Source organism: Vipera berus (assembly GCF_964194415.1).
Source record: "Vipera berus genome assembly, chromosome: 6".
NCBI lineage: Eukaryota > Metazoa > Chordata > Lepidosauria > Squamata > Viperidae > Vipera > Vipera berus.
In genome coordinates, this window is record NC_138208.1 from 58,149,346 (window position 1) to 58,176,339 (window position 26,994).

Genomic DNA, 26,994 nt, shown 5'->3' on the forward strand with positions numbered 1-26,994 from the left:
ACAGGGCCAGCTGTGGGTCATCATCCTCCACACTATCGGGCTCACGCAGCTGAGAAGAGGGCCCCGGCTGAGGGCTCTGCGAAGCCTCCAAGCCATCATCAGCCGGTTCGTCTTCCACACCCTCCTCCTCCCCCTCATCTGAGTCATCCGATACATCTGAGCCGGCTGCCGAACCCACCGGCTGGCCCTGAGTCACAACAGTCATGACCAAAGTTAGATTTAGACCAGTCTTAAGTAAATTGTTGTTTCTTTGAGCAAGGGTAGGAATTTGACAAACAAACGAACATTGTTTAGGGAAACAATGGACATCTTAATTTGAGCAATAGTGCATGCATTTGAAAAATGACTGCAAACATGTTCTCCATTCTTGTGCTGGGCCCAGATCTAATCTAAACCAGAATGTGCTTAAAATAAATGCCACTGTCTGTACTTGTGTCCTGCCTTGTAACGATCATCTCTAACTTAAGTTTGGCAAGAATACTGTAACTAAAGGTAAAAGGGCTTCCTGATCTGCTAGCTGGCAAGCTATTGGCAGCTGAGCCTAACATTTCAAATCTTGAAGTAATTCTTTGGTATATGGTTGAAATTACTCTTTTGTATAGAGCAGGGGTAGGCAACCTCGGCTCTTTTATGACTCATGGACTTCAACTCCCAGAGGAATTCTGTGAGTAGAAGTCCATGAGTCATAAAAGAGCCGAGGTTGCCTACCCCTGGTATAGAGAAACAAGATTAATGATTTCAGTAGCAGGAAATTACATTCTGGCTAATTTACCATCAATTCTGCGATGGCTCAAGGGGCTAGATGCGTCATGGTGAAACTGCGCCCACCCCATTGACAGCAATGGAAAAAAAGTCACAATATGTCACATGTCACATGATGTTGCAAGTTTGACACCCCTGATCTACACCATCAAAACATATCTTTAAAAAAGTAAGATAAAATGCATCAACAAATATGTATATGCTTTCTATTTTCCAAGACAATGTCGTTACAATGTCGAACAGCCAAGCTGCTTCTTTCTACCCCCATTTACTTTGGAGTCTTTTGGATGATGGCCCAAAACAGGAGAGCAGAATTAAGAAAGACAGCCTTATTCTTTCACCCATTTTGAACATTTAATCAATCCAATTTTCTATGTTTATAGGACACCTACAACACACTAAATTAAAATGTAACTACGTAGCTAGTTTGTAGTTCAGTATGTCACGTAACTAGTCTTTAAATGAGCTTTGAAAATGACTTGACTTCCATGAACATCTTTTAATTCTCTTCTTAATATTTAACTGAAATGCATTTTAAAACTTCTTATTTTAACTGATGTGCTCTGTTTTGCTATTTCAGGTTTTTCTATTGTGGTGACTTTGCAAACTGCTTTGAATATATCATGACTTGGAAGAATAGAACAGAAACAAATACAGTGGTGATATACTTGTTAGGCTAAAGGGACGTGGTGGCTCAGTGGGTTAGGACGCTGAGCTTGTCGATCAAAAGGTCGGCAGTTTGGCGGGTCGAATCCCGAGTGCCACGTAACAGAGTGAGCGCCTGTTACTCGTCCCAGCTTCTGCCAACCTAGCAGTTCGAAAGCACGTAAAAAATGCAAGTAGAAAAATAGGGACCACTATGGTGGGAAGGTAACGGCGTTCCGTGCACCTTTGGCATCTAGTCATGCCAGCCACATGACCACGGAGACGTCCTCGGACAAGCGCTGGCTCTTCGGCTTTGAAACGGAGATGAGCACCGGCCCCTAGAGTCGGAAACGACTAGCACGCGTTTGCGGGGGAACCTTTACCTTTATATACTTGTTAGGACTGAGTATGATTAACAACTGAATAAATTACCATTCATACATATTTTGTTTCAGATGCTACTGTCTCACTTCCAAAAATATTCATATAATGATAACTCTGCTGAATAAGGGAAGATTGTTAATAGCTGCCCCTTAGTTGCTTCCTTTTCTTGCAGCATAAGACTAATGTATGATTGCAAGTAATAGATATCCTTCTTCAGTTTATATACATAAGCTATAAAAAGTACAATAAACACAAGAGAACTACTAGACTACTATATTTTGGACCTATTCTAGAAATGTCCATCCTTGACATCTGGAAAAAGTTTAATAAATTGCCATACTCTTAATCCAGATAATTCTGGTGACAGCTGTATTACTATTACTTGTTAGATTTACATTCCATCTTTCTTCCAGAAGCTATACATCCATTCCTGTCTCCCAATTTTGCCCCATAAGAATCCAGAGATATGACAACTGGCACAGGGAACTTCCTTACAATTGCAAGAAAAGATTTAGGCACCCCCTGGCTAAATAGTGGGTTTTGGTGAATCTCCACATGAATGGAAGCTGACACAGCATCTACATGCTATGAAGTCAAACACAACATCTTCTATGGGATCCTTAGTTTGTTGGTTTTCCTGCAGACATTTCATTACTAAACTAGGTAACATCATCGCTAGATAACATGATCATCACAAGGCTGTTACCTAGTTTGGTAATGAATCATTTGCAAGAAAACTACCAAGGCATCAAGGACACGCAAGTTCAACTCTGAGCTACAAATATTCTATCAGTACAACTACAACATGATCTTGTACACATCCTCCTGAATATGTACTTAGTAAATATGTAAATTTTTCTTCACTCTTTCTTGCACAACTCCTCTAGTTCACCAATATTCTCAGGCCCATGTGTGTGTGAGTGGTATGTTTGATAGCCCCTCATAAATTGTTGATATTTAATTCTGAAGACTGTGAAAGTCATACCAGAACTTTTAGCTTTTCTGTACACACTTCATGATTAATTTGGAGGTAGTTTAGTTTGTCTTGCTAAGATAGTTGGCCTCTTTTCAGTTTCTTTACTAACATTAACTTCCAAATATGCTGATATATACTTGAAACTATTCTTCATTTCACCTGCACAATATTGCATGTGCCACTGATTGCCATCTAACCCAAAATATGAGACATCTCTGTGCTTCATGGTTAGCAACGTGTCCATTTCTTCACATGCTTCACTCCCTTTTCTCCAAATATATCTTGTGTGATTGTAACCAGACAGTTCAAATGTTTGTTGCAAAACGTTTCAGGCTTATTGAACTTTTCTTGTTCATACTTTGGAGAATGGTTTGGTGGATGAGTTTGGAGAAAAGTTTTCCTTACATGCAGATCATTGCTATACAAGGGAAGCTGTGCTATGGATAACTCCTCTATTAAACATTTCATTGCAGGGGTCCGAAATTCTGTTTTGTAGATCTGACCAATTTGGAGGAAGTTTGAAGAGATTTTTCTTGCACTTCCAGATCTTGCTTTTAATTTACTTTTCTATGTAATCTCACAGCTGGGGGCATCTAGAGTACTTTTTAGAATCTCCTGCTGCTTTGTGAGTGCTGATCTTTATTTTTAAATGCTCAAAGACCAGTTTTGTGATGCTCATGATTGTTGAAAATAGATTGAACAATCCAATCTAACTAGAGGCATTTCTTGATTTGTTGTTATTATCTTCTCTAATTAACTCTAATAAATCAATCGTGGGGAGTTTATTAACATGCCAGCAGTTTTTAAAAAAGGCACTGAGTGCCCATACTTCTGCACCTGTCGTATTTTTTAAAGCCATGAATAAGTGGCAGAAGTACATTTCACAAATATTTCTAAATAAAATTTGACTCTGGAAATAGTTGCACATAAAAAGTGATGATAATATTACTCTCTCTTCATAACCCAAAAGCAACGTTTTCATAGACATGCTTAATTAGATTTATTGGGGGGAAAAGGAGTTAGGTTACAGAAATTTTAGCAAGTGAGTACACTAGTACCCAATTTATCTTTCAAGTTTGTTAGGGTGGCGAGTTCTTGATCCTTTTGCTAACCAACCACCTGTTGATGGGTTAGGCTGGTGTTTTGCGTTTTTCTCGATAAAGGAACAATGTAAGAAATTCAGAATTTATAATATTTTTCAAACCATCATTCTCTTTCCCAGGCTCTTGAAGCCTATCTACATTATGTTTTCAAATGTTCAGAAAGGTGTTTCGCTTTTTGTCTATGGAGATTCTCAATCATCCAGGTCACGATTGTCCCAAAAGTGCATTTTCCAAAAGGCAACTGGACTTTCTTGTTTTCTTTTCTTTGAAAATGTTTTGCTTCTCATGCAAGAAGCTTCTTCAGTTTAGCTTAAATTTTGGTTTAGCTTCAGTTTTGTAGAGATTCTATCTGTGTTCTCCACTTAAAGATGAACTGAAATATACAATTTAACCAGGGTTTAACTGCTGCATGGAACAGCATTTGATAGCATACTGCAGACATGTCAAACACAAGGCCCGTGGGCCGGATTCGGCCCACGAAGTGGTTTCATGTGGCCCGCGAAGCCATCCTGGAAACAGTGAGGGAACGGCCCCCACTGCCTTGGGCCTGGCCCAGAGACCCTCCTTTTGCCAGAGACCCTCAGATCTGTCCCACTCCTGTCCAGGCCCCCATAGGCACCCTTGATGCGAACGATGTAGAGCTGGCCATGCCCACCCACTAGGCCATACGCGCTCTGGCCATGCCCACCCAGTAGGCCACGCCCACCCTGGCCATACCCACCTGGCCCCCTGAGGGCAACCACAATGCTGATGCGGCCCTCAATGAAATTGAGTTTGACACCTCTGGCATGCTGCATCACCCTGGGTCTACTCCAGTATTTTAACCATTATACTACACTGCTTTTATTGTGAGTTTTCCCTGAGATGATGCCACAAGTACAGAAAGCATCTAAATGTTAAAAAGAGATTTTCACCAATCTGGGGCCTTGCTTTCTGGGAATTCTGGGAATGTGTTCCAACATATCTAAAGGCACCAGTTTGATGGAAAGCTGTTTTCATTAATGAAACAATTGGTGTCACAGGTAGTTTTGTCCTTAGTTTTTAACATTATCGATAGGATGTAAGATTATGACTTGACACTGGCAACACTGAATTTAAGACATATATTTTAAAAAGAATTTTATGAATGTTAAACTTTAATACGTGTAAAGTAAGTGCTGAGAAACTGCAAAGCCAACATAAACAGAACTGTTTGTAACATGATGTATGTTATGGTAACAGAAATTATGGTAACATCTCCCATAGTAATGCTTTTTCTTCCTTTTTTAAGGAAATTCAGGAAATTTTAAACCGCAGCTATATTTCTGCACGTAATGCGAACATGTTCATTTACAAATCATCATCAAATGTCTCGGTGCATCGCAACATCACAGTCTCGTAGTCTAACTGAAGAATTTCTTCCTGCCAAAAATAAAGGTGGAGGAGAAGAATAATTAAAGGTTTTGTTAGGAGCTGGACTATTTTGGGTAATACAGTTAATGAATAAACATTTCATAGCAAGTTTAAATGACCTACAGAACAGTTCTTTGGTAGTCAGATTCTCAATATACTGAGCATACTTGTGTTTTTACATAAATGCAGCAAGACATTGTGGCAGATGCTAATCAGAGCCTGCTGATTTATAGATGTGAATGTTGTTCTTTCAGCTGGTTTCCTTACCAGGAGGGCTGGCTATTTCATAGCTCAAAAATTCTGCAAGTCAAGTCCACTAAATTTAAATCAAGATGTAGACAAAACATTGCACAATAATAATGTGATAAAAGTTATCCAAATACTACCGTATTTTGTAACACAAAATCCCAGTGTAACTCTGTACCTCACATTACAGAATGGATCTAATCCAAATTGTATCTGCATTTTTTTTAAAAAAGGAGAAAATTAAAGAAAGAATGTGTTACTAAATAGGCAAGCTTTTTGTTAAGTTTCAAAAACCAACTTCTCCCTCTGCAGAAGTTTTGATTTGCTGGTCAGAAAGCAAATATAAAAACACAGACAAACTTACAGAGAACTGATTTTGTTAGACAATTTCTTTTGAACATGGCTCTTGGTATCTGATGTAATTTCTGTTTTGTTTTTTTGCTAAGTGTTCAGATTTCTAGAACTCAGGTGATGGGAAACTCAATTATTAGCATTCTAAAAATATTTTAAAAGAATTTAGAAAAGATACTAAAGGCTGATTAATATGATCACGCGTGCTTACTGAACTTGTGGATCTGGGGTGAAACATATACATAAACACCATTTATTGTCATTCTTTAAGCTTAGTTTAACTAATTTATTTTATCACCACAGCACAGTCAAATTCAGAAGGAATGGATGTGGAGTAAAATAGGGTAAGCTGCAAACTATGTGCATAAAATAAAGTATGATATATCTTGCTCCTCTTAAATTGATTTTGATTCACTATACTGTTTTAAACAACAGAAACATCTACATTTCATTGATATTAAGAAAAACCTGTAGGTAATTAATTTTGGTTAAGGTTCATAAACTAGGGTGTACAACAATGTATACAGAAGCTGCACTGGGATAGAGATAGTAGGAATTAGAATGGGAAGCACCTGCAGGTCAGTGGCTGGAGTGAGCTGCATTGGGGATTTATCAGTTGATTTTTTAAAATGGATCATTCTCCTAAGCAATTCTACCTCCTTGGGTGCCATTCCTCTCCTCTTTAAATTCTGGAAGGATTTTTTTTCCATAATGCAGATGTTATTCTCTAGACATTAACCGGAAATTGAGGAGCTGTAATGCCAGCATATCAAGGATATGTCAGTTTGTGGGAGGCCACCATAATAAAATTGCTCAACATATTCTCATATTCTTTACAAGCAGATTTTACATAAAATTATACTGATATCCATCATTTATTCCATCGAAACCATTATGGGCATTATTTTAACTTGCAGGCTTTCCATATCACCCACATTGTCATTCCTCAGTCCCTCATAAATCAGTTTGAAACTAAGCAAAAGTAACTTCAAATCTTTCAGTCTTGAAACACTGAGACAAAGAGAATCTCATAAGCCAATTAGTGCTTATCCTACAGTTAACAAAAAGAGACTTTAAAGAACATTTTTACTAGTCATTGGAGCAATACAAATTCCTACACCCTTGCTACACATAAAAGGAAATTAGTGCCTAGTCCCATCATTTTTCAGTATTTGATAGTTTGACAAAGAGGTTGTGATGGGTAGCTAGGCTGAGAGAAAGTTGATAGTGAAGAATAAATACAGAAGTGCATTAAAATACTCCTCTAGTATCTTCTTAGCTAACCTGCTGCCATTTAAAAGCTCCTGTGAATTCCATATCATGAAAGTATTCTCAAAGAAGTACCATGCTGGCAAATTTGCAACCAGTCACTTTTCCCAGTAGTTATGGGAATGACTGCATGTTTCTACAACTTTAACTGGAACAAGGAAGAGATAAGTTCTAAATAAAATATACAGCAAGAAATGTAGAACTGTGGGATGATACAAAAAAGTTTAATGGCTGCCTTGCCTTAAACCCATGGCTTCAGTAAGGCAGGTTTCCCCAATAATAAAACAGAGTACCACAAACATGTAGTACCCCAGAGATTAAAAGAAACACTGTTAACAATCATATCAATTTCCTCAAACAATATTGTGAGAACAGTCAAGTTCAAAGTCAAACCCAAAATAGTGTAAAACAATGATGTGGAAGAGCCCTAAATATCCATTCAATCCAGTACCTATTAGCCAATAGTTTTGGAAGTTCAAATCTCAGTCCAACAGGATACTTAAATCTTAGTCTATTTCTCTCCCTCCCCCCAAAACTGTCTACATTAATTTCCTAGAGAAGCCATGGTGTACTATTGGAAGATCTAAAGACCAGTTTAGGGACAAATTATCCTGGAGAAGATCTACTTTTATGTTCAATATGAGCTGATACTGACTTAATGACATGTAATAAATCAGTATTAATTTCCAACACAATAGATTTATGAATGTATTTGCTCTCCCCACGCCAGTTAGTTATTTGTCAAAATCCATTCCTATTTTATTCCATTTCATTTCTATTTCATCCCACTTCTCCTCGGTTTTGCCATGCTTCCAAGGGGGAGGAGGGGATGTGCCTGTAGGGCATTGCTTTCACTTCCTCCCCCTCACTACAATGCAATTTTTTATTTTTATTTTTTATTTTAATTCCATTTATATCCCGCCCTTCTCCGAAGACTCAGGGCGGCTTACAAGCTTAGCAGTAGCCTTCATTCTATGTATATGCCTGCTTATTAGGGCTTTCACACACACCCCCAAGCAGCATTATTACAAAGTCAGCTTATTGCCCCCAACAATCTGGGTCCTCATTTTACCTACCTCGGAAGGATGGAAGGCTGAGTCAACCTTGAGCCTGGTGGGATGCGAACCTGCACTAATTGCAGGCAGCTGGTGTTACTTAAGGAGGCATTAGCCCACTGCTCCTTATTTTGTTTATTGGGGCTCTATCCTGTTTCCTGCGTTATCTCTCTCTCTCTCTCTGAACTCTTTAAACTGTCAATTGAGAACAAAGGAAGAGATAGGGATCTAACCTCAGTGCCTGGATTTTGTTTACGCTCCCAGGCTGGAGACGGGCCGATCTTATCTCCTCAGTTCCCACAACGGACTTAACACTTGGGGATTGGCTATCTCACTGGGGGGGGGTTGTCGATCTATAGGCTGGGGTCCTGCTTAGGGACACTATAACCTGCTGTGTTGCGTGGGAAATCTCAGATCCTGTCTATTATGCATGCTATCTCCTATTCTTAATAAAAGTTCCTGCTTGGAAGAAATTGTTTCCAAGAGTTCTGCTTTCTTAAGATGTGGGCTTGAAGTAGGTCCTGACACTAAGTTTGTACAAAATAAGGGGCTTTGAATGGGTTCTAAAATACATGCTCATCAAATACTACAGCCAGCTTTTATGAAAGTTATTACTTATACATAACTCTAGTTGTACATTAGTATGTTGGATAAAGAAATTTATATATTTTGAAAAAATAAAATGCTAGGTGAATCTCACTTTGAAAGTTAATATACCTGCTTTAATATTTTTTCATACCATTCCCAATTTTATAAATCTGTGACTCTTTATGAAAATCACCTTTTTCATTAGCTAAAAATTATCCTCTAATTCATTTCTGAATTGTTTCAGATGGTAAGAAATAACAATAAAATAAGATTAACCATTACATTTACCAAATATAAATGTTTCAAATCTGTTAAACATTAGATTTGTCTTACAGAGTGTATTAGTATGCCACTGAAATGAGCTATTTAGATTCCTTTTTGTTAACATTAACAAAATGTGCACCAAGTGTTTTGCACCAAGAATCTAGAAAAACCGTAAAGAACCTAAAGGTGTGAAGGCCATCCCTTTATTGTGTTCTCTCTTCCATCTCATTAAGGGAAGATCCTGAAACTAGAGGGCACAAACAAAATATTTACTATCAAAACATACTTCATCAACCAGATTTAAATAGGTGGTTATATTATGATCCACCCTGTTTTGAAATCTACCTACATAATTCTATGGGAAGGTAGAAATTAGATAGCATGTGATAGCAATGACAGATGAAAAGCAATGTATTCGCATATGATAATTACATTTTAAAAAAAGAAAACAGGTGGTCCTGGTTAACCAACCTTTAGCTGCGCAAACAAAAATACTTCAGCAGATGTATTAATGAACAAAATGGCATTTAAAGTAGGTAAGAGTCTGGCAATATTAAACACTTATTGGATATGAAGCTCAGAATTACTACTGTGAAAAAATAGTTTGGACTAAATTCACTTGCTTAGAAATAGCACTGATTAAATTTTTAGCTAAAAGAGACAAGAAATGAAATAACATTTCTATAACATTTGTTATTTATAACTAAAATTGTATTTACTTTGTGTCTCTACACTCTATTTATTGCTAATAATTGCTCACTACTGCTATACAAGGAGCTGCCTTTGAAAACCACCCAGCAGTCAAATGACCCAGATTGCAGCACCATGAATAGATATAAGCTTATTGTAGCTATACGATATTTCTGCCTTACTAACTGCATGGTTCCCAATAAGTTTTTGGTTGCAGTTCAGAGTGCTTGATTATCACCTATGAAGCCTTTTTAGCACATAGGATTGGGTTATTTCTGGGATGTCTGTTCCCAAAAATATCTATCCATTCCACACACTTGAATAAAGTGCATAGACAGGATCCCTTCCTTAAATAATGTCATCTTAGGAGTCCCAGGTGTGTCAGAGGCCCATAAGACCGAATCAAATGGCCACATATTTAGGCATCAAGTGTCAATTGCTGTAAACCACACTATTGCATTTCTATTTTTTTTCATTACTTAAATACCTTTATTTACGCAATTTTGCTTTCCTTCATTCCTTGTGGTTTTCCTATGAACAGCATGCCTTAAAAGATACAGGGATTGAGCATTTTATCAATGAAATACCTATTTGACATGATCTTCAACAACTACAAGCAAATTTCAACTTTTTATGATGCTTGTGGAGCATAAGGATACCCTGTTTCCCCTCAAATGCTCAGTTTAATTATGCTACAGTTCTCCAGAGATTTAAGAAAGGTGTCTTTTTACAAGTCAAGGAATGACTGAGCCAAAATGAACTTTGCTTTAGATGGTGGCCGAACGTGGCTGATGTTTTTTAGGCTTGGAAGATAAGTCAGCTAGGTGGTGGTTGGTATTTGGATGAGAGATCACCAGGGTATTTCAAGGTTGTAGGCTAAAGTGGGAAGTAAAAAAAATCCCAGAAAGTGATGGTAAACCATTTCATTACTATTGCTAAGAAAACTGCATAGCTGGATACATGTAATTACCAAACCTAATCCTAACTTGGAGGCAGTTTCAGTTGAAAATTGTTACCACATGAGTAGCTGAGAAATGACTTAATTATGGGACTCTGAAAGTAGATTTGAAGTCATTTATTGTCCTAATGCATTAGTCACTTTCAACTTACCCAAATACTTCAATGTGACAGAGCTTGTACTTTTTCCATAACATGAGAAATGGTCCTAACAAAGCTTATTTCAATCACATTGAAAAATCCTACCTGTGATGGTTGTGTGCTAGCAAAAAACAGGTTTTTCAAGAAGCTAATGATCTGCAAGTAGAGGTGATGTTTATCCTCTTGACTATCTGAAGCACAGACTGTGAACGCTGAGCTGCAAACAAAATAATCTATACTGAGGTCACCTATCAAGTGTGTGGAAGAAAAAGCAAGAAAACGTATATAAAGGCCTCTGATTACAGGTTTGGCTGAAAGGAAATTCACACAATTACCTATCTTTGCTTTCATGCAGTGCCTGTACTAATGGAAACACTGACTCCTGAAATTAAGCTGCTCCCAAAGAGTTCCTTTGTGGTGCCATCTGAGCAGGTTTGCATCACTGTCCCCTCAGCCTGTCCTGCCAGAGTTCACAATTGGTGGCAGACAAAAGCCAGTGTGTAGAAAGCCACAATCAACATGTTGCTGGCCCAGTAGGTTTTTTGTCTCTTCTTAAGGATCATCAAATGCATAACCTCTGTATGTGGTCAGCTCATCATCAACCTCTAACACACTCCAACACCTTTGGGGGATGTTGGCAACTGGTCAACCATTTTGTTCATTTAAGGAAATAAAAGTGGCTGCTAGAGCTGGAGGATTAATCACCTTCACAGCAAAAAGGGGGCTGAGGGGCAGAGATTAGACCCTGGAGGGTATGTTCCCACACAGGAAATAGCACTAGCACTAAAATGTACATACCACTTCACAGTGCTTTACAGCCCTCTCTAAGAAGTTTACAAAGTCAGTATATTGCCCCCAACAATCTGGGTCCTCATTTTACCAATCTCAAAAGGATGGAAGGCTACGTCAACCTTGAGCTGGTCAGGATTAAACTCCTGGCACTGAGCAGAGTCAGCCTGCAATACTGCATTTTAATCACAGTGCCATCAAGGAAACTTGTGGAACCAATTGGAACATGTGATTTTAGACTGCCTTCCCCATGAGCATTAATGCGCCATACATTGTCTGCATGTGGAGTCTTGAGGCAGAATATTACAGACAGCAGAATTTCTAGAGTAGAACACCGGAAAACCTCTTTCAGCTACCTCTGCTATAGGCTGCCTTGAGATACAAGAAAAGGTACAAGAATATATGGCCTGGGACCAGGGAATGCTTATGGTAGGGTCAGGAGACTATGGGGATAAGGCCTGAAGTTGACCAACGCAATGGGTAGCCTAGACATATAGGAACAAATAGTTATTCTGACCTAGTTAAAGTTTATCTAGTTAAAACCATTACCTTTGACTGGATATTTCTTGAGTTTCGTTTCTATCAAGGAAACTAGTGGCCACATCAAAAGCATCTTCAAAGAGGATCTAAAAGAGAAAGCATTTTGGACACTATATCCAAAAGCATCATACAAGAAATCTCTTTCTAAATGCCTGCTGTTGATTAACTTTTATTCTAGTGATTCCTAAATAAGGAGTGTGGCATTTGGGTATTCTAAGATGAAACTGGTTGGTATGAATAACTGTTATGCACTGATTTTTCAGCACTCAAATTTAAAAACAGTTAATATCTCTTTTTTAATCAAAGAACATTTATTTTTATGGTTTATAGTTTATGATGATTTCTAATTATTAATGAGGTTATAGTTTATTAATTTCTATTTTATGTTATCACTGAGCTTGGTTGTAATCAAAATGGCTCAAGAAGAACCAAACAGTGTAAGATAATAACTAAACTACTCTCTGCCTCCTTACTAGATGATGTTCTTTTTCTGAAACTGACACCATACAAGTGCTGCTGGTACTGTCAAAACATCATAGGGCATAAGACATTAAGACAGGGATTAGTTTCTCTGGAACCTATTTAATTAAAAACAATCACATCTTTCCCTAATGCCTATTATCACACATGGATTCAATGGAGAAACCCACATAATTATTAGCTGATAAATGAGGCTTTGTAACTTTTCCACCTAATCCACAAATCACATATCTCATCTGGTACCTAACATGTTTTAGTTATCACCAATATGAGCTAACGGGTGAATAAAGCAATGATGTGGCATGAGTTTATATTCTGACCAAATGTGGTTGTGTTGTAATAAGATTATTATATTATATACTCTAGGCTATTTTGGCTACAATTTTATTCTTTTTTCTTGACTCGAGCTCTCTTTTTTAACAATTTCTGAAACAAATTCTCACCTCCTCCGGTGTGGATGCTACTGAACTGCTGGCTCCCTGACTGTTGTTTCCACTGTCTCTCACGCTGCCCTCATCAGTACAGGCAGGTTCTTGAGAAGCTGTCTTGAACTCTGAGATGAAATTCTGTCTTTGACCACAGTACTGCAAAACACTGTCCTTCCTGTCTTCTGGGAGTCCCTGCCACAGATGGGAAACAGCTGTGGAGACCACAGGGAGCATAATATCTTCTGGGCTCACAACTGCATTATCAACCAGCAAGTCTACAGTCTGTTTGTAAAAATGCAAGTATCTGGAATGAAACAGGAAAGGAGATATCTCTCACAATATGGTCTCGGATGGTATCTAACAGGAACAGAGCAATACACTTTGGGCGTCACTGAATTGAAATGGATGAGAATTGGACACAGTCAGTCAGAAGATCATACTGTTCACTGCTCAGGACATGAAAAACAAAGACAAGATGCCATTTCCTTATAGCGAGGAAGAATGTAGCAAAGACAGCACTTTGGTACAATGCAGTTAAATAGATTTCATGAGGGTTATTCAATGTTTGGCACCAACCAATGATGCAGAAGAAACCGACAAATCTTGTGGTCAAATTCAATCTGAAGTTGACAGAACATGCATATATGATGACTGAAATGTGAAATTTGAAAGCTGGAAAAAGCTGGACTACATGGTCTAGGGAACATCACCAGATCAAATATTTGACTACGTGATTGACACAAGTAGGTGGAAGAATTCAGTTACAACAGCAAAAGTGCAGTCAGGGATTCTTTGCTCATGTGCAAGTTGCAAGTCAGGACTAAAACAGAAGAAAACCAACTAGTTTCCACCATATGATATGGAATATTTGATACCCACCATTTTCAAGGAGAACTTTGAAGTCCTGAACCTTATTGATGGGAGCCAGAGGAACTGTGGAATGAAATCAAATAAGTTGTTAATAAAAAGTGTGAAGAGACTGTCTACGATCAAGAAATAGAAGAAACCAAACTGGATTTTTGAAACAGACAGTAGAAGTTTTTGAAAAAAAGACAAAACTAAACTCTCTGGAAGGCTCTAACCATTCCATTCCTAGAGAAGGAACAGTATTCCAACATCTATAAAATCAAAGATGGAAACAGACATGGAAAACAAAGTAAAGTCTTCCAAAAGATTTATTAAACCAGAAAGAGGTTCTAACATCTAATTGATATGCTAAAGATGTCAAGACAGATTCAAAGAAATCAAGGAATATATTGAAATTCTGTACAGTACAGTACAGATGTCAACATCCAAGACAGTTTAGCAGATATTCCCTACTTATATAATTTTCTGATACTAGAATACCAAGTTAAATCAACACTCTGATTATTACCAAATTGGAAAACTATAAGAATCGATGGAATATCTTCAAAAGTATGGCAAGCAATGAAGAAGAATCAGTAAAAGTTCTAACTGAACTGTGCTAGAAAATGTGGAGAACACAATGGCCAACTGATAGCAAGATGTCAGGCTACATACCAGTACTAAAGAAAAGATCTTTAAGAGATTGTGCAAACTGCTACACAATAAGTAATCGTAATTCGACATGCTAGCATAATAATGCTTAGGATCATCCAACACAAATTAGAGCCTTATCCAGCTGTTCAAATTGATTTTAGAAGAGGGAGATATTATAGCTGAAGTATTTTGCAAAAATCAGAAAAATAAAAAAAATATCCTCCAAAAGACTTTTGATTGTGTCAATCATATCAATCTATTAAATGTCTTTAGAAAAATGGGATAAACAGAATATCTCATTATCTTCATACAAAATTTATGCACAGGTCAGGAAACAACAGAATGTGATGAAACAGACTGGCTCCAGTTGGCAAAAGAATAAGATAGGGAAATTATCTCCTTATCTGAAAATAATGAGAAAAGCTGCATTAGAAGATGAGTGCAGTTTTAAATCTGAAGAAATAACCTGCATTAAATTGAAGCAACTACTCTGATATTTATTTATTAAATTTGTATGCCACTTATTTCGCTGTTACAGCGACATGTAGTGGCTTATAAAATGATAAAGATAATACAAAATGAATATGTCCCTATATATTGATTAATAATCAATTATCTTCAATGCTTCAACCAAATACAAGGGGTCATAAAAATGCTTGACAAGGAAGATCGCTACTTTAACTGCACTTTCAAAGTAATTGCAAGGGCCACAGAACTTTATAGCTTAACTATGGAAAATAAAGTGTAGGAAAATAAATCTGATGAGAATGATCAAATAATTTGGAAAATTAATTTTCTATCTAGGGTGCCTGACAAGGCAATATCTGCAGAAAATTATGTTACCCAATAACTACATCCTTAATTAAACCACTTATAATTCTATGTTAACAATATCTGTTGCTAACGTTTCACAACAAAGGAATAAAAGGACTAGAAAATTTATTTATTTATTTATTTATTTATTAGTTGAATTTATATACCGCCCTATTCCCGAAGGACTCATGGTAGTGTCTGCTTTTATCATAATCCAAATTGAAGAGGTTGCTTTCTAAAACATTTCATCGAAGGAGAAAAATCAATATAACTCTTATTGTAAATGGAATTTCTGTTTTAAACACTAAGTTTGTACTGCCATTTCTTTTATTTGTAACTCATGGAAAAAACAAGCTTCCCAAGTAAAGTCAAAATCAAAATGTTAAACAGACATACATTACAATCATGTTTTATACAGAATATAATGTAATTATGATGAGACCTCACAAAATGAATATATTCAAAATAAAGTCCAGAACAATTGCCAGCATATAACTATTTATTTTTTCATAAAATTCTAAAATTTTTCAAGCTGATATTTAATAATGATACTAAAGGAGCATAGTACAACAATGGGGATAATAATAATTTATTACATTTATATGCTGCTAGACTCCCAGCAACTTTGGAGGTATATAAATGAAATATTAAAAACAAGAAAGACAAGAGATAAAAACGAACAGTAAAAATGGTAAATGTGACAAGAACCAGACAAGAACAAAAAAGAAACAAACCCACTTAATTCAACCAGACTTCATTCATCCTTTCTAAAGGCCCAGGTGATGAACTGGGTCTTCAAGGCCCTTCGAAACATCAAGAGGGTGTGGTCTGTTTTGATCCTGAGAAGAATTGTATTTCAGAAGGCAGACACTGCTGGGGAGGAGCCATGCTTCTAGGTCCCAACAGATGGTCTTTGTTTAATCAAACACGCCAAACGGAGCATGCCAACCAAGCCATATCAAATCAAATGGGCAGATACTACAGCTGGTAGACAGTCCCTCAAGATACCAGGCCCTATGCTAGGTAGGGTTTTATAAGTAGTGACCAACACAATGAATCACAGCCAGATGTAAACTGGCAACCAGTGCAGCACACAAAGCAGGGGTGCTGCTTGGGCAAAGCAAGGTATGATTATCATTGCCTGCACCACTGCATTCTAGACCAACTGAAACTTTTGGGTGGTCCTTAAGGGCAATCCTATGTAGAATATGTTGGAGTTAAATTGTGAGGTTGGGTGATTGTCTGACGAGGCCAACGGGAGCTGTGAGTTCAGGAATATCTGCAAATTGCTTATCATTTGTCAGGTCTCTCAGGAAAATCAGACAGGAAACACAACCTCATAAGCTAATTCTACTTTATGGTATGGCTACAATAACAGAATCTTGCAAATCTGGAAGTACAAATCTTCCATGATTTTTTTGTAGCCTGATCACTTAGGGTGGGTTCTTCTTGCTTCTTTCTCTAATTAACTAAGGGGCTTTTTGCCCTCATGTCTGACTGTTCCCTAGGAAGCATCTCTTTTCCTTGCCTGTCACATACAATTACATTTAATTCGTCCAAAGTGACAGAATATTCAAGACCTGGGCTTTCTCAAAGACACGACCCCCCCAGCCATGCCATCTTTGTAGACCTGGCTTGGAGATGGTTCTTCTCCATCTAAGCACACAGAGTCTTCAGGCACCGGGACGTAATCTTTAAATTCTCACTTGGCCAGCCCAAAAGCAAAAGATAATAGACTAAGATTAAATACAAAAAATGACCACACTAATGACAACAGGCAGTTAGAACTGACAATGAAAAAATTTAAGTGGTGGATAGCTTGTTTTTTGGGATTGACTACTAACAGTAAAACAACTAGAAGTATATTACAAACTAGAACCTGACAAGGCAACAATGAAAGTCTGGAAAAATATATTCAGAGGCCTGATCACCATCTCCTTCTTCCCCATTGTCTACACTTACTGTGACCTATAAAGATTAGAATTGTAATGACAATAGTTTTTCTTGTGACACTCTATGGGCGCCAAGGTTGTACTGACACAAAATAAAAAGTATTGGTGCTTTTGATATTGGAGAAAACTCAATAATACCATGGACAGCTGGGAAAACAAATAAATGGATCATAGTACAAACCAATCCAGTTCTCACTTGAAGAACAAATGAAAGAAAAAATGGATGACCAAAAAAAAGGATGACCAACATCAAGATGGATGGACTGTTTGCTCTTATTTATGATTTGTAGGATGGCATTTGGGTTTATTTGATTAAGTATATCCTAAAAAGCAGGAATTAATTTCTTTCATTAATTAGGAGACTAACTGTGGAATTAGAAAATAAATACAAGCCAATTCACACTAAAATCTTGAATATGAATAATTTGCATTATTATAAAAAACAGTTATCATATTTGCTTTGAAAGTATCACTGTAAAAGGGAAGGAATGAGACAAGAAATCACAAAATAACTGTATAAGTCATGGATTAAAAAACAAACCTTGTACTGATTTTTGCCATCTCTAAAAAACAGATAGGTTAATTAAGAAATGCCTCAAGTCCTATAATGCAAACACGCTTGCACCACCTGCTGGTCATATTGCATAGTTATTCTTACAATGCTGTCCCCACTTCCTCTCAGAAAAAAAATACGTATTATGCTATGTGATAGGTACACAGGATCATACTATGTGACAGATATATTTAAGAACAGCAGAAACAGAACATGTGTTTTTCAGAAGCAGTTCAGGTTAAATAGTGACTCGCAATTTGCATCCATAAGCATTTCCATCTTATTTGGAGCTATTGTTATATATATTTTTCTTTTCTTCTGCTTCTTTCTTCCCTTATTTTTTCTCCTTTTCCATTCCATATTGGTTGTTTGTTTTTATTCTGAATAAAATTTTTAAATAAAATTTATAAAAAAATAAAGCAAATATCACTTTGTTAACTAGGATTCTTGACTAACCTGACACAAATGAACCTTTTCAACTAAGCTATACCGTAGTTACAGACAAAATATATTATACTGCACTGATCGGCACAATTGGGCAGTCAGTGGTGCGTTCTCCCCCTGCTACACAATAAACAAAATATAAAAATATTATAGGACAATATTCTTCCATTACTTAAAAGACCGTGACGTGAAATATAACATCCCCTTACTTTCTTCTATCCTGCAGTTACTAAAATCTATTAAATGTCTTCATTCATTCAGATCTAGACTAACTGAAGCAATTTAACCCTATATAACTTTATTTGCTGAATCGATTCAAAAGAAGTATCACATTTCTTCATGTACCGTTCAAACTCCATGAGATCGGGAGAAGAGGTAGTTGATGACTCTGTTAGCCTTTGACTTACATCTTCTTCTACAATTGGTTTCTCATGTTCTTGGATCATGTACCAGACCGTGGTGCCATTTTGTCTCAAAACATCTGAAGAGGGTACAATGCTAAAAAAAATAAATGGAGGGATTACCTAAATTTGTATATTTTTTTGTCATGAACATGTGTTGAAAAGTCAACAAATTTTGTTTGGTGTAATTATTCTTCACGAAATACACCATGCTATATAAACCACCTGGGGAGCAATATAAACGAAGAGAATAAAGAGAAACAAGCATAAAAAAGTGGGATTGAGATTCATTACATTAAAAATCGCACTTTCATATTCTCTATTTCACATGAACTTTCCTTCTTGCTGTTTCTGCAACACATTAAAGACTGTAAGTCCATGCATATTTCATAGAATAGGAATGTAATTATTTTCTGAAGCTTACAGACTTGAGATATTTAAAAGGGACACTTTCAGAAAGTTTAAATTTTTTTACCTAGGATTGTTGAAATACATCTTGACATATTCCTCCTTTACATCTTCCAAACTGGATGGATTGCCGTCCTCCAGATTTAAAACCTCTGTTGGCAACAGAAAGAACATCCATTACTACCGTAATAGGCATTTTTTGAAATTTGAGTATAATCAAATGTATTTAAGAAAGTATTGTAGGAAAATATTTAAACAAACAGAGCTATTATCTTTATTATTGGTTATTTGTAATATTATCACTGCTAGTATTATTACCAGTGTGTTGCTGCCCAAACAATATACACGAAGTATCTGTCAATAAAATAATCCGAACATAATTTCAACCGATACAACAAAATGAAAACAGATAATATATTGGCAACAAACATTATATAAGCAACAAGTCATAAAATTCTATGGATAACAATAGGTCACCTAGCTCTATTTTGGAAGGTGGCTCAGTGGGTTAGGACGCTGAACTTGTCGATCGGAAGGTCGGCAGTTTGGCGGGTCGAATCCCGAGTGCCGCGTAGCAGAGTGAGCGCCTGTTACTCGTCCCAGCTTCTGCCCACCTAGCAGTTCGAAAGCACGTAAAAATGCAAGTAGAAAAATAGGGACCACTCCGGTGGGAAGGTAACAGCGTTCCGTGCTAGTCATGCCGGCCACATGACCATGGAGACGTCCTTGGACAAGCGCTGGCTCTTCGGCTATGAAACGGAGATGAGCACTGGCCCCTAGAGTCGGAAACGACTAGCACGCATGTGCGGGGGAACCTTTACTTTTTACTTTTTATAGCTCAGTGATGGAGCACAGATCTTCTCTGAAGAAGTTTCAGTTCCCCACATTTCCAGCTAAGGCCACCTGGTAATAGGTGATGCAAAAGTTGATCACAAGCAAGTTGAGCGCTTGAATAGATGGTCAAATCACTCATAATTAGCAGCTTGAAAATTAGGCTAGAAAATGGTGACATGAGCAATGAACCGAATGTCACAATGGAAAAAGGAAGTGAATAGAGTTCTCTCTGATCCAAATATAATAATATAGTTGTATTTAATAAAATATATTTGACCATGGGAAAAATAGATACTTTATTTCAGTCCAAGACTAGGAATATAAAAAGAAACCATTACAAACACAACAAATTACAAAACGCACAAAAAATAAGATTTAAAACAGAGCAGCAAGAATGAACTTAATCTATAGATCAGCTTTTATATCACCTGTGATACCCTTCATTTCTTGGTAAACAGTGCCAGAGACAAATTTTACTACCTTATAATATTGTCTAGATTTAAATCATATAAAAAGAAGAGACACATGTGTCTGATCTAAACAATGGGGGACATTTTAACAATATAGGATAACAGCTATGGATAATAAATACAGGATATAGTTTTAAAATGTTTTAACTGTAAAATATTTTTTTGAATTGTAAGCTGCTCAGAGTCATTGACTGTAGATAGGCTGCTATAGAAATTGACTAACTGATTGACTGACTGACATTGCCCTTCAGAATTATCCATTCCTCTGAAGAGATATTTTGGTGCTTCCTGTTTTGGCTTGGGTAAATACACATTTATATCAAGTTCAGCACCCATTTAATCTTAGCTGATCCAAAAAAGACTAAACAGGGTTCTTCAGATTAATATTTGGGTAGGAGACAACAAAAAAAATCTCAAGGCCATAGATTAATTTATTTAATTTATCAAATTTATATGCCCACCCATCTCACAAGAAGGGGGCCTGGCGATGCAGAAAAAAAGTATAACAAGTATGTAGGGTCTTATAAGCACACACACAAGATTCAATCAGCAATGGAGCAGCCTTGAGATCTCACCAGTCCCCTGAGACCTTACAAAGCCAGATCTTGAGAGAACTAGATCAGGAATTCAAACTATTTCTGGAAGAAAGCAGTGGCAAATCACTTTCATATTGCTGCCAAGAAAAACTCAACAGGAATGTCTGTAAGGTTCCGCAGAGTGAGATCAAATCAAAGAGTCTTTAACTTATGAATGCACACTGAATATATCAAACATGGAAGCAAATCTATGTGAAAATACTTAAAGAGATTAAGCACACCCTCCTCACCTTCTGATAATTCTGTTGTTCATAGTGATCTGTTACGCTAGTAAATATGAGCTGCAAAAGATTCATCTTCTTATGTTCCAGCCTGATTCTGATTCTATAACTTGGCCACTAATCTAATTTTCTTTAAAGAAACAAGGACATAGCAGAGGAAAACGATTTAGGAAGCACTTCTATATAGTACCTTTCATCTTCAACAGATTTTCCAAAGTTTGCTCCAATTCCTGGATATAATTCTTAGCTTGGCATAAAACCTGAGACTAAACAAATGAACAAACAAACAAAAAAGAGCCAATTGAATGCATTCTGAATATTCATGTGTTCATTTAATTGGTTAGTTAATTAATTAACTGGATTTTGAGGCCAACCTCTGAAGGGTTTATGTCCCAAAGATAAAAAATAATAAAATTAATGCCAGATTTTGAAAGAATTGTAGAATAACTGCAGGGGAGAGCTATACAGATGTCTGGGGACAAGGTGTTCCAACTGACAGGCATCATGTCAGAGAAGGCATGCTTCCTAAGGCCCAACAGGTGACAATGTTTAATTAAAGGGACTTGCAGCATGCTCACTCTACCCAATCCTATCGGGCAGGCAAATCGCTATCAGAAAGATAGTGTCTCAAAGAACCAGGATCTATATCATGAAGGGCTTTACAAGTGATAAGTACCACCTTGGATGAAACCCAGACACATGTATGTCCTAGTTTTCCTAATCAACCTAGTGCTCCTGTGTGATGGGAAACTCATGGCTTACTGGAAACTGCTAAATTATAACTCCCAATAGCCCTCCACATGGGCTACGCTCAATGGGGACTGTACTTTAGCAAGATCTGGAGGGCTACTGTTTTCCAACCTCTGAATTTAATACATCAGGTTATGAGGAGAAAAGAAAAGTTTTTTAAAAAGGAAAAGCAGTGCTGCCATACAGGCTTACAGATTGTACTGACTTATTGTTGAGGCCTGGATTCATATTTTCTATATAATAACAAATAACATGATAATATCGTGGTGTTAAAGTATCTCCCATATGAAAATCATGAAACATGCAATCAAAATCCATGTGGAGAAGGAGTAAAATGTAGCTTGCCTTACTGGCCATCAAAGTGTAGGTAGTCCTCAAATTATAACACAATTGAGCCCAAAATTTCTATTGCTAAGTGAGACAGTTTTTAAGTGAGTTTTGCCCCATTGTATGAACTTTCTTGCTACAATTAAGTGAATCATTGCAGTTGTTAAGTTAGTAACACAGTTGTTAAGTGAATCTGGTTTCCCCATTGACTTTGCTTGTCAGAAGATTTCAAAAGGTGATCACATGACCCCAGGCCACTGCAACTGTCATAAATACACATGACCATGGGGATGCTGCAATGATGAAATTGAAAAATGGCCATAATTCACTTTTTTCTGTGCCACTGTAACTTTCCACAGTCCCTAAACAAATGGTTGTAAGTTAAGGACTACCTGTATTCACATCTTCCTACACTAAGTATAATAAATAGTCAACCAGGAAGGAGAATACCACTTGAGAAGCAAGGGGCTTGAAAACAGTTTGAGAGGATAGACTGTTGATAGCATACCTGTATAAAAGGCCTGAGATGGTTTAATATGCATTTAATTTTCTCAGGAAACCAAATTCTATGAGAAGAACTAGATAACTTTATTGGAAAAAATAGTTTCTTCATTAAATCTTCATTATTCTTTCAGTTATAGAGGTGAGTTCTCTGAAGTAGCTATCTTTCACAGACTGAAATTTTTGCTTTGACTTTGCACATATCAGCAATAGATTAAAATGTATATTTGTTTTCCTAACATTTTTTTATTGTGTTAAGTGCACTGGGTAAATCAGACTTGCTTTCGATCATTTTTTTAAAAAAAATACATGAAACAGTATGAAACAGGTTTATAAATTAAGATAATACTAAATTGTCATGGACCAGAAAGAAATCAATTTATAAAACCTTACTTCCATATCTCATTCTATATCACAGCTTGCTGGCTCAAAGCTCTAAGGACTTTTGGTGTCCATCAACTTCCCTGACATCTGACTTAAAAGAAAGATTATTCTACTAAGTAAAATTAAGGAAGAAGCTAGCATGTTGCAAAGTAAAGCAAAGCATCATTTGTAACATTATTTATTTGCAGCAATAGTTTGACAATGAAGAGAGAAATCTTGAGATTCCTTTTGCTAAATGGATGGTTACTAGTGGTAAGACCCAGAGCTTCTTTGAAATGAGATGGGTAGCAAATAAATTTAATAAATAAAAATTGTTTTTTAAAAAAGTAAAGAGATTGGTATGTCTGTCATGGCAGTTTTTTTGTGAGTTGGCACTCTCCCATAGTATTTACTTCTTTATTAAAAAGACTGCCTGCTCTCACTCACGAGATATAATTCTAGCACACAGAGGACAATTCCCTACATTTACAGATGAAATTGGAAAAAGCACTAAATCAAACTTCCATGATAGCTTTAATTTCATAAATGAAATTTAAAAATAGCAATTGTAAGAGAATATGAATAATACAGCAAGAATATTTATTACTATTACTAAGTATTATTCTTACTGTATTTTTTTTTCACTTTTAAAGACTCTCATACTTATTTCTGTACCTTTGAGACAGAATTTTCTTGCTGTGAAAATACAGTTTCTCGTAAGTTGTTGAACAGTCCTGCCAAGGTAGCTCTATGACGTGCCTGAGATAAGCGTCTTTTGCCCACTTGTGGCTCAATACCTTGCAGACGAGTATGGTATTTAGGAGTCACTCTGGCATATGAGGTGGGGTAGTCTCCAGATATCTCCATCAAAAGCTGAAAGATAATGCCTATACTAAACATGCATAATGTGAAACCTATTGTTTCTTACTATATTCATATTATACCATCACTGAGTGAATTAGATCAAAATTAATTTTAAATGCTTATATTTATGCAATAAGGACAAATAATATGGCCAAAACTAGATGAAAATATATGCATGTTGAACATTTTCACTGTTATATATTATTATTATTATTCATAGTACTATTAGTTAAACTACTATTAAATTTTCATATAATAAATGTTGGTGGGAGGAACTATCAACACACTGAAATTTCATGAAGCAGTCAAAGAGCTGAAGAGTTTAAGGACCCCTGTCCTAGAGACATCCAGCCATCTTGGTGTAGATAGGGCAATAATGAGTGAGACTTTCTACTGCCTCCATAATGGCTGCGTGGTGCTTGCCTTCATGACTTTAGTTTTCTCAATTCTGGACTGTGCTGCATTTGATCACATGAACTTCGGACATCTTAGTGGATTTTAAAATCATTCTTTGCACTTTGGACTAAACCTGAATTTTGGACTTTGTGAACTCTTGCCTTTGCTTTTGAACTCAGTACCCTTGTGCCTAGACTGAGTATTGCTGGACTCAATAGGACTGCTTTGGGTGCAAGTGGGAACTTGAGGAATTAATATTAAGGACTTGGACTATTAAAAAAGTCCTTAAAACTCTCGTGTATATGGATTGAAACAGGATAAATATCCTTATTAAATATAAAATTGATAGCTCTTTTGCTAATCCATGCATATGTCATCTAATAGAAACCTGAGAATTAAATAAGTAATTTTCTTACACAAAATATTTATTTAGGATGTTGAAAGTATACCTACACACTGCCATCAGTTATGTTGTATCTGGACTACACAGCTTGCTTTGCTTTAACTGGTAAAGTTTGGATTACTGTTAAGTGCTGTATAAGAGAGTACCCTTACAGACAATCTGAAAAGCTGTAAGTGCAAAATGTGCTGGCTAATATTATCAAGAACTGAGCATTAAAACCATTTTATGTTTGTACAACAGGTTTTTTTTACTGGCACTTTCAGGCCTAGTGCAAATTGCTGTCATTAGCCTGAGAATTTTACAGCTTGAGACAATACAGCATTGAACAAAGCATTTTCTTGTACATTTCTTTCCAATCTTCAAGATTATTAGCTACCCTGTTTTGAGTACCTTCACATGTTGAGGTATGACAGGAGGCTGATGGACATTTTCATTAATACTCCCCTAGTTTGAGATCTGCCTGGCATGTGTATTATTCTGTGGGGGAGGGGGAGGGGCACTTGGCAAAAAATCAAAATAGTTAATTCTTTTGTCTCTGTTGCTTTAAAACGTTGTTTTATTTGTTTTTTTATTAAGTTTTTTCACTGATTTTATTGTACTTTTGTGGTGCATTGTCCAGAGAACGTAATACAATTTAGCAATGAATAAATAAATTTAGCCTGCAGTGGAGACCTTGAGACTATATTTTCATGATACATTACTCAAGGTTCGATCAATTAACAGTTTTCTGAATTTGTACAAGATAATAAACTCATTCAGGCTGTGTTCATTCAAATGACAAAAAGTAGGTGGCTACACAGGAAGTCATCCAAATGTGAAAGGGCCAATCTACCAATATATACTGCATTATATACGGAGGTAGCCCTTGACTTACGACCACAACTGAGCCAAAAATTTCTGTTACCAAGTGAGACAATTGCCAAATGAATTTTGCTTCATTTTGCGACCTTTCTTGTCACAGTGGATTACTACAGTTGTTAAGTTAGTAACACATGGTTAAGTGAATCTGGCTTCCTCACTGATTATATCAGATCACAAAAGATGATCACATGATCCCAGGATACTGTAACCATCATAAATATTAATCAGTTGCCAAACATCCAAATTTTGATCAAGTAATCATGGGAATATTGCAATGGTCCCAAGTGTGAAAAATAGTCATAAGTCTCTTTTTCAAATGACACTGTAACTTTGAACAATCATTAAATAAACTGTTGTAAGTCAAAGATTACCTTTATTAGCTTATTACAAATACTGGCATATTATAATCTTCTAATGTTATGTATAGGGAATTTTTTATGTAGAAACATTCACCATATAAGCTTCCATCCCTAGTACAACGTAGTAAATTCTATTTAAATTCAGTACTTCTGTTAGGATGCTCAAGATGACACATCAGAATTTATGCAAGCAATAATTTCATTAGAAAAATCGACATTAATTGGATAATATAACTCAGTAAATGGATTCTGAATACAGGTAACCCTAGGTTTAATTCTAATCATGATAATCCTGCTGTATGATGATGATGATGATGATGATAATAATAATAATAATAATAATAATAATATAATCCGGCTATACTTTAATAATAATAATAATAATAATAATAATAATAATAATAATAATAATAATAATAATAATAATAATAATATAATCCGGCTATACTTTTGATCCAGATAACAAAAAATATGTTTGATATAGAAGTATGAAAACAAGTAGTCCTAGTCTGAAGCCCACTTTTTTAGTCCTACATGAAATTTCTGTCCAACTCCTTTGACTGCAATTTTGTATGCCGCAGGTGGAAATCTGATGGAACTGAGAGATAGACATACTCAAGTTTAAGTTAATATGCTTAAAACTATACCATGAATCAATTTATGTTTTGCTATAAATTTATATGGATGAATGTTGGTCATTCATTATTACAATATGAAACCAGTGAGCTCTTAGAAGAAAACCAGCTAGAACTCAGGTCAATGTTTTTTCTTATTTCTCAAATTTATCTTTATTTAACCTCACAAATTTATACCTGCAATTCTTTTACGTAAATATGGCCTACCTGTTCAACTGCTATGAATAGGGTTGTCCATATGAAAATGTCAGAAGTGCTTTAAAGTTTAGAGTAATAAATATAG

The 26,994-nt window shown here is 36.3% G+C and overlaps 1 protein-coding gene across 1 annotated transcript; it reads right to left on the minus strand.

Moving 5' to 3' along the window:
- Nucleotides 1-5,018: 5,018 nt before the first annotated feature.
- STRA8 (stimulated by retinoic acid 8) lies at nt 5,019-24,060 on the minus strand (the record flags this gene model as incomplete). The annotated part of the gene is made up of 8 exons (XM_081331868.1): nt 5,019-5,271; nt 10,929-11,040; nt 12,162-12,238; nt 13,076-13,364; nt 18,668-18,820; nt 19,199-19,283; nt 21,443-21,518; nt 23,869-24,060. The coding sequence occupies 8 exons, from the start codon at nt 24,058-24,060 to the stop codon at nt 5,200-5,202; spliced, it is 1,056 nt and encodes a 351-aa protein (XP_081187994.1). The 3' UTR covers nt 5,019-5,199.
- Nucleotides 24,061-26,994: the final 2,934 nt, after the last annotated feature.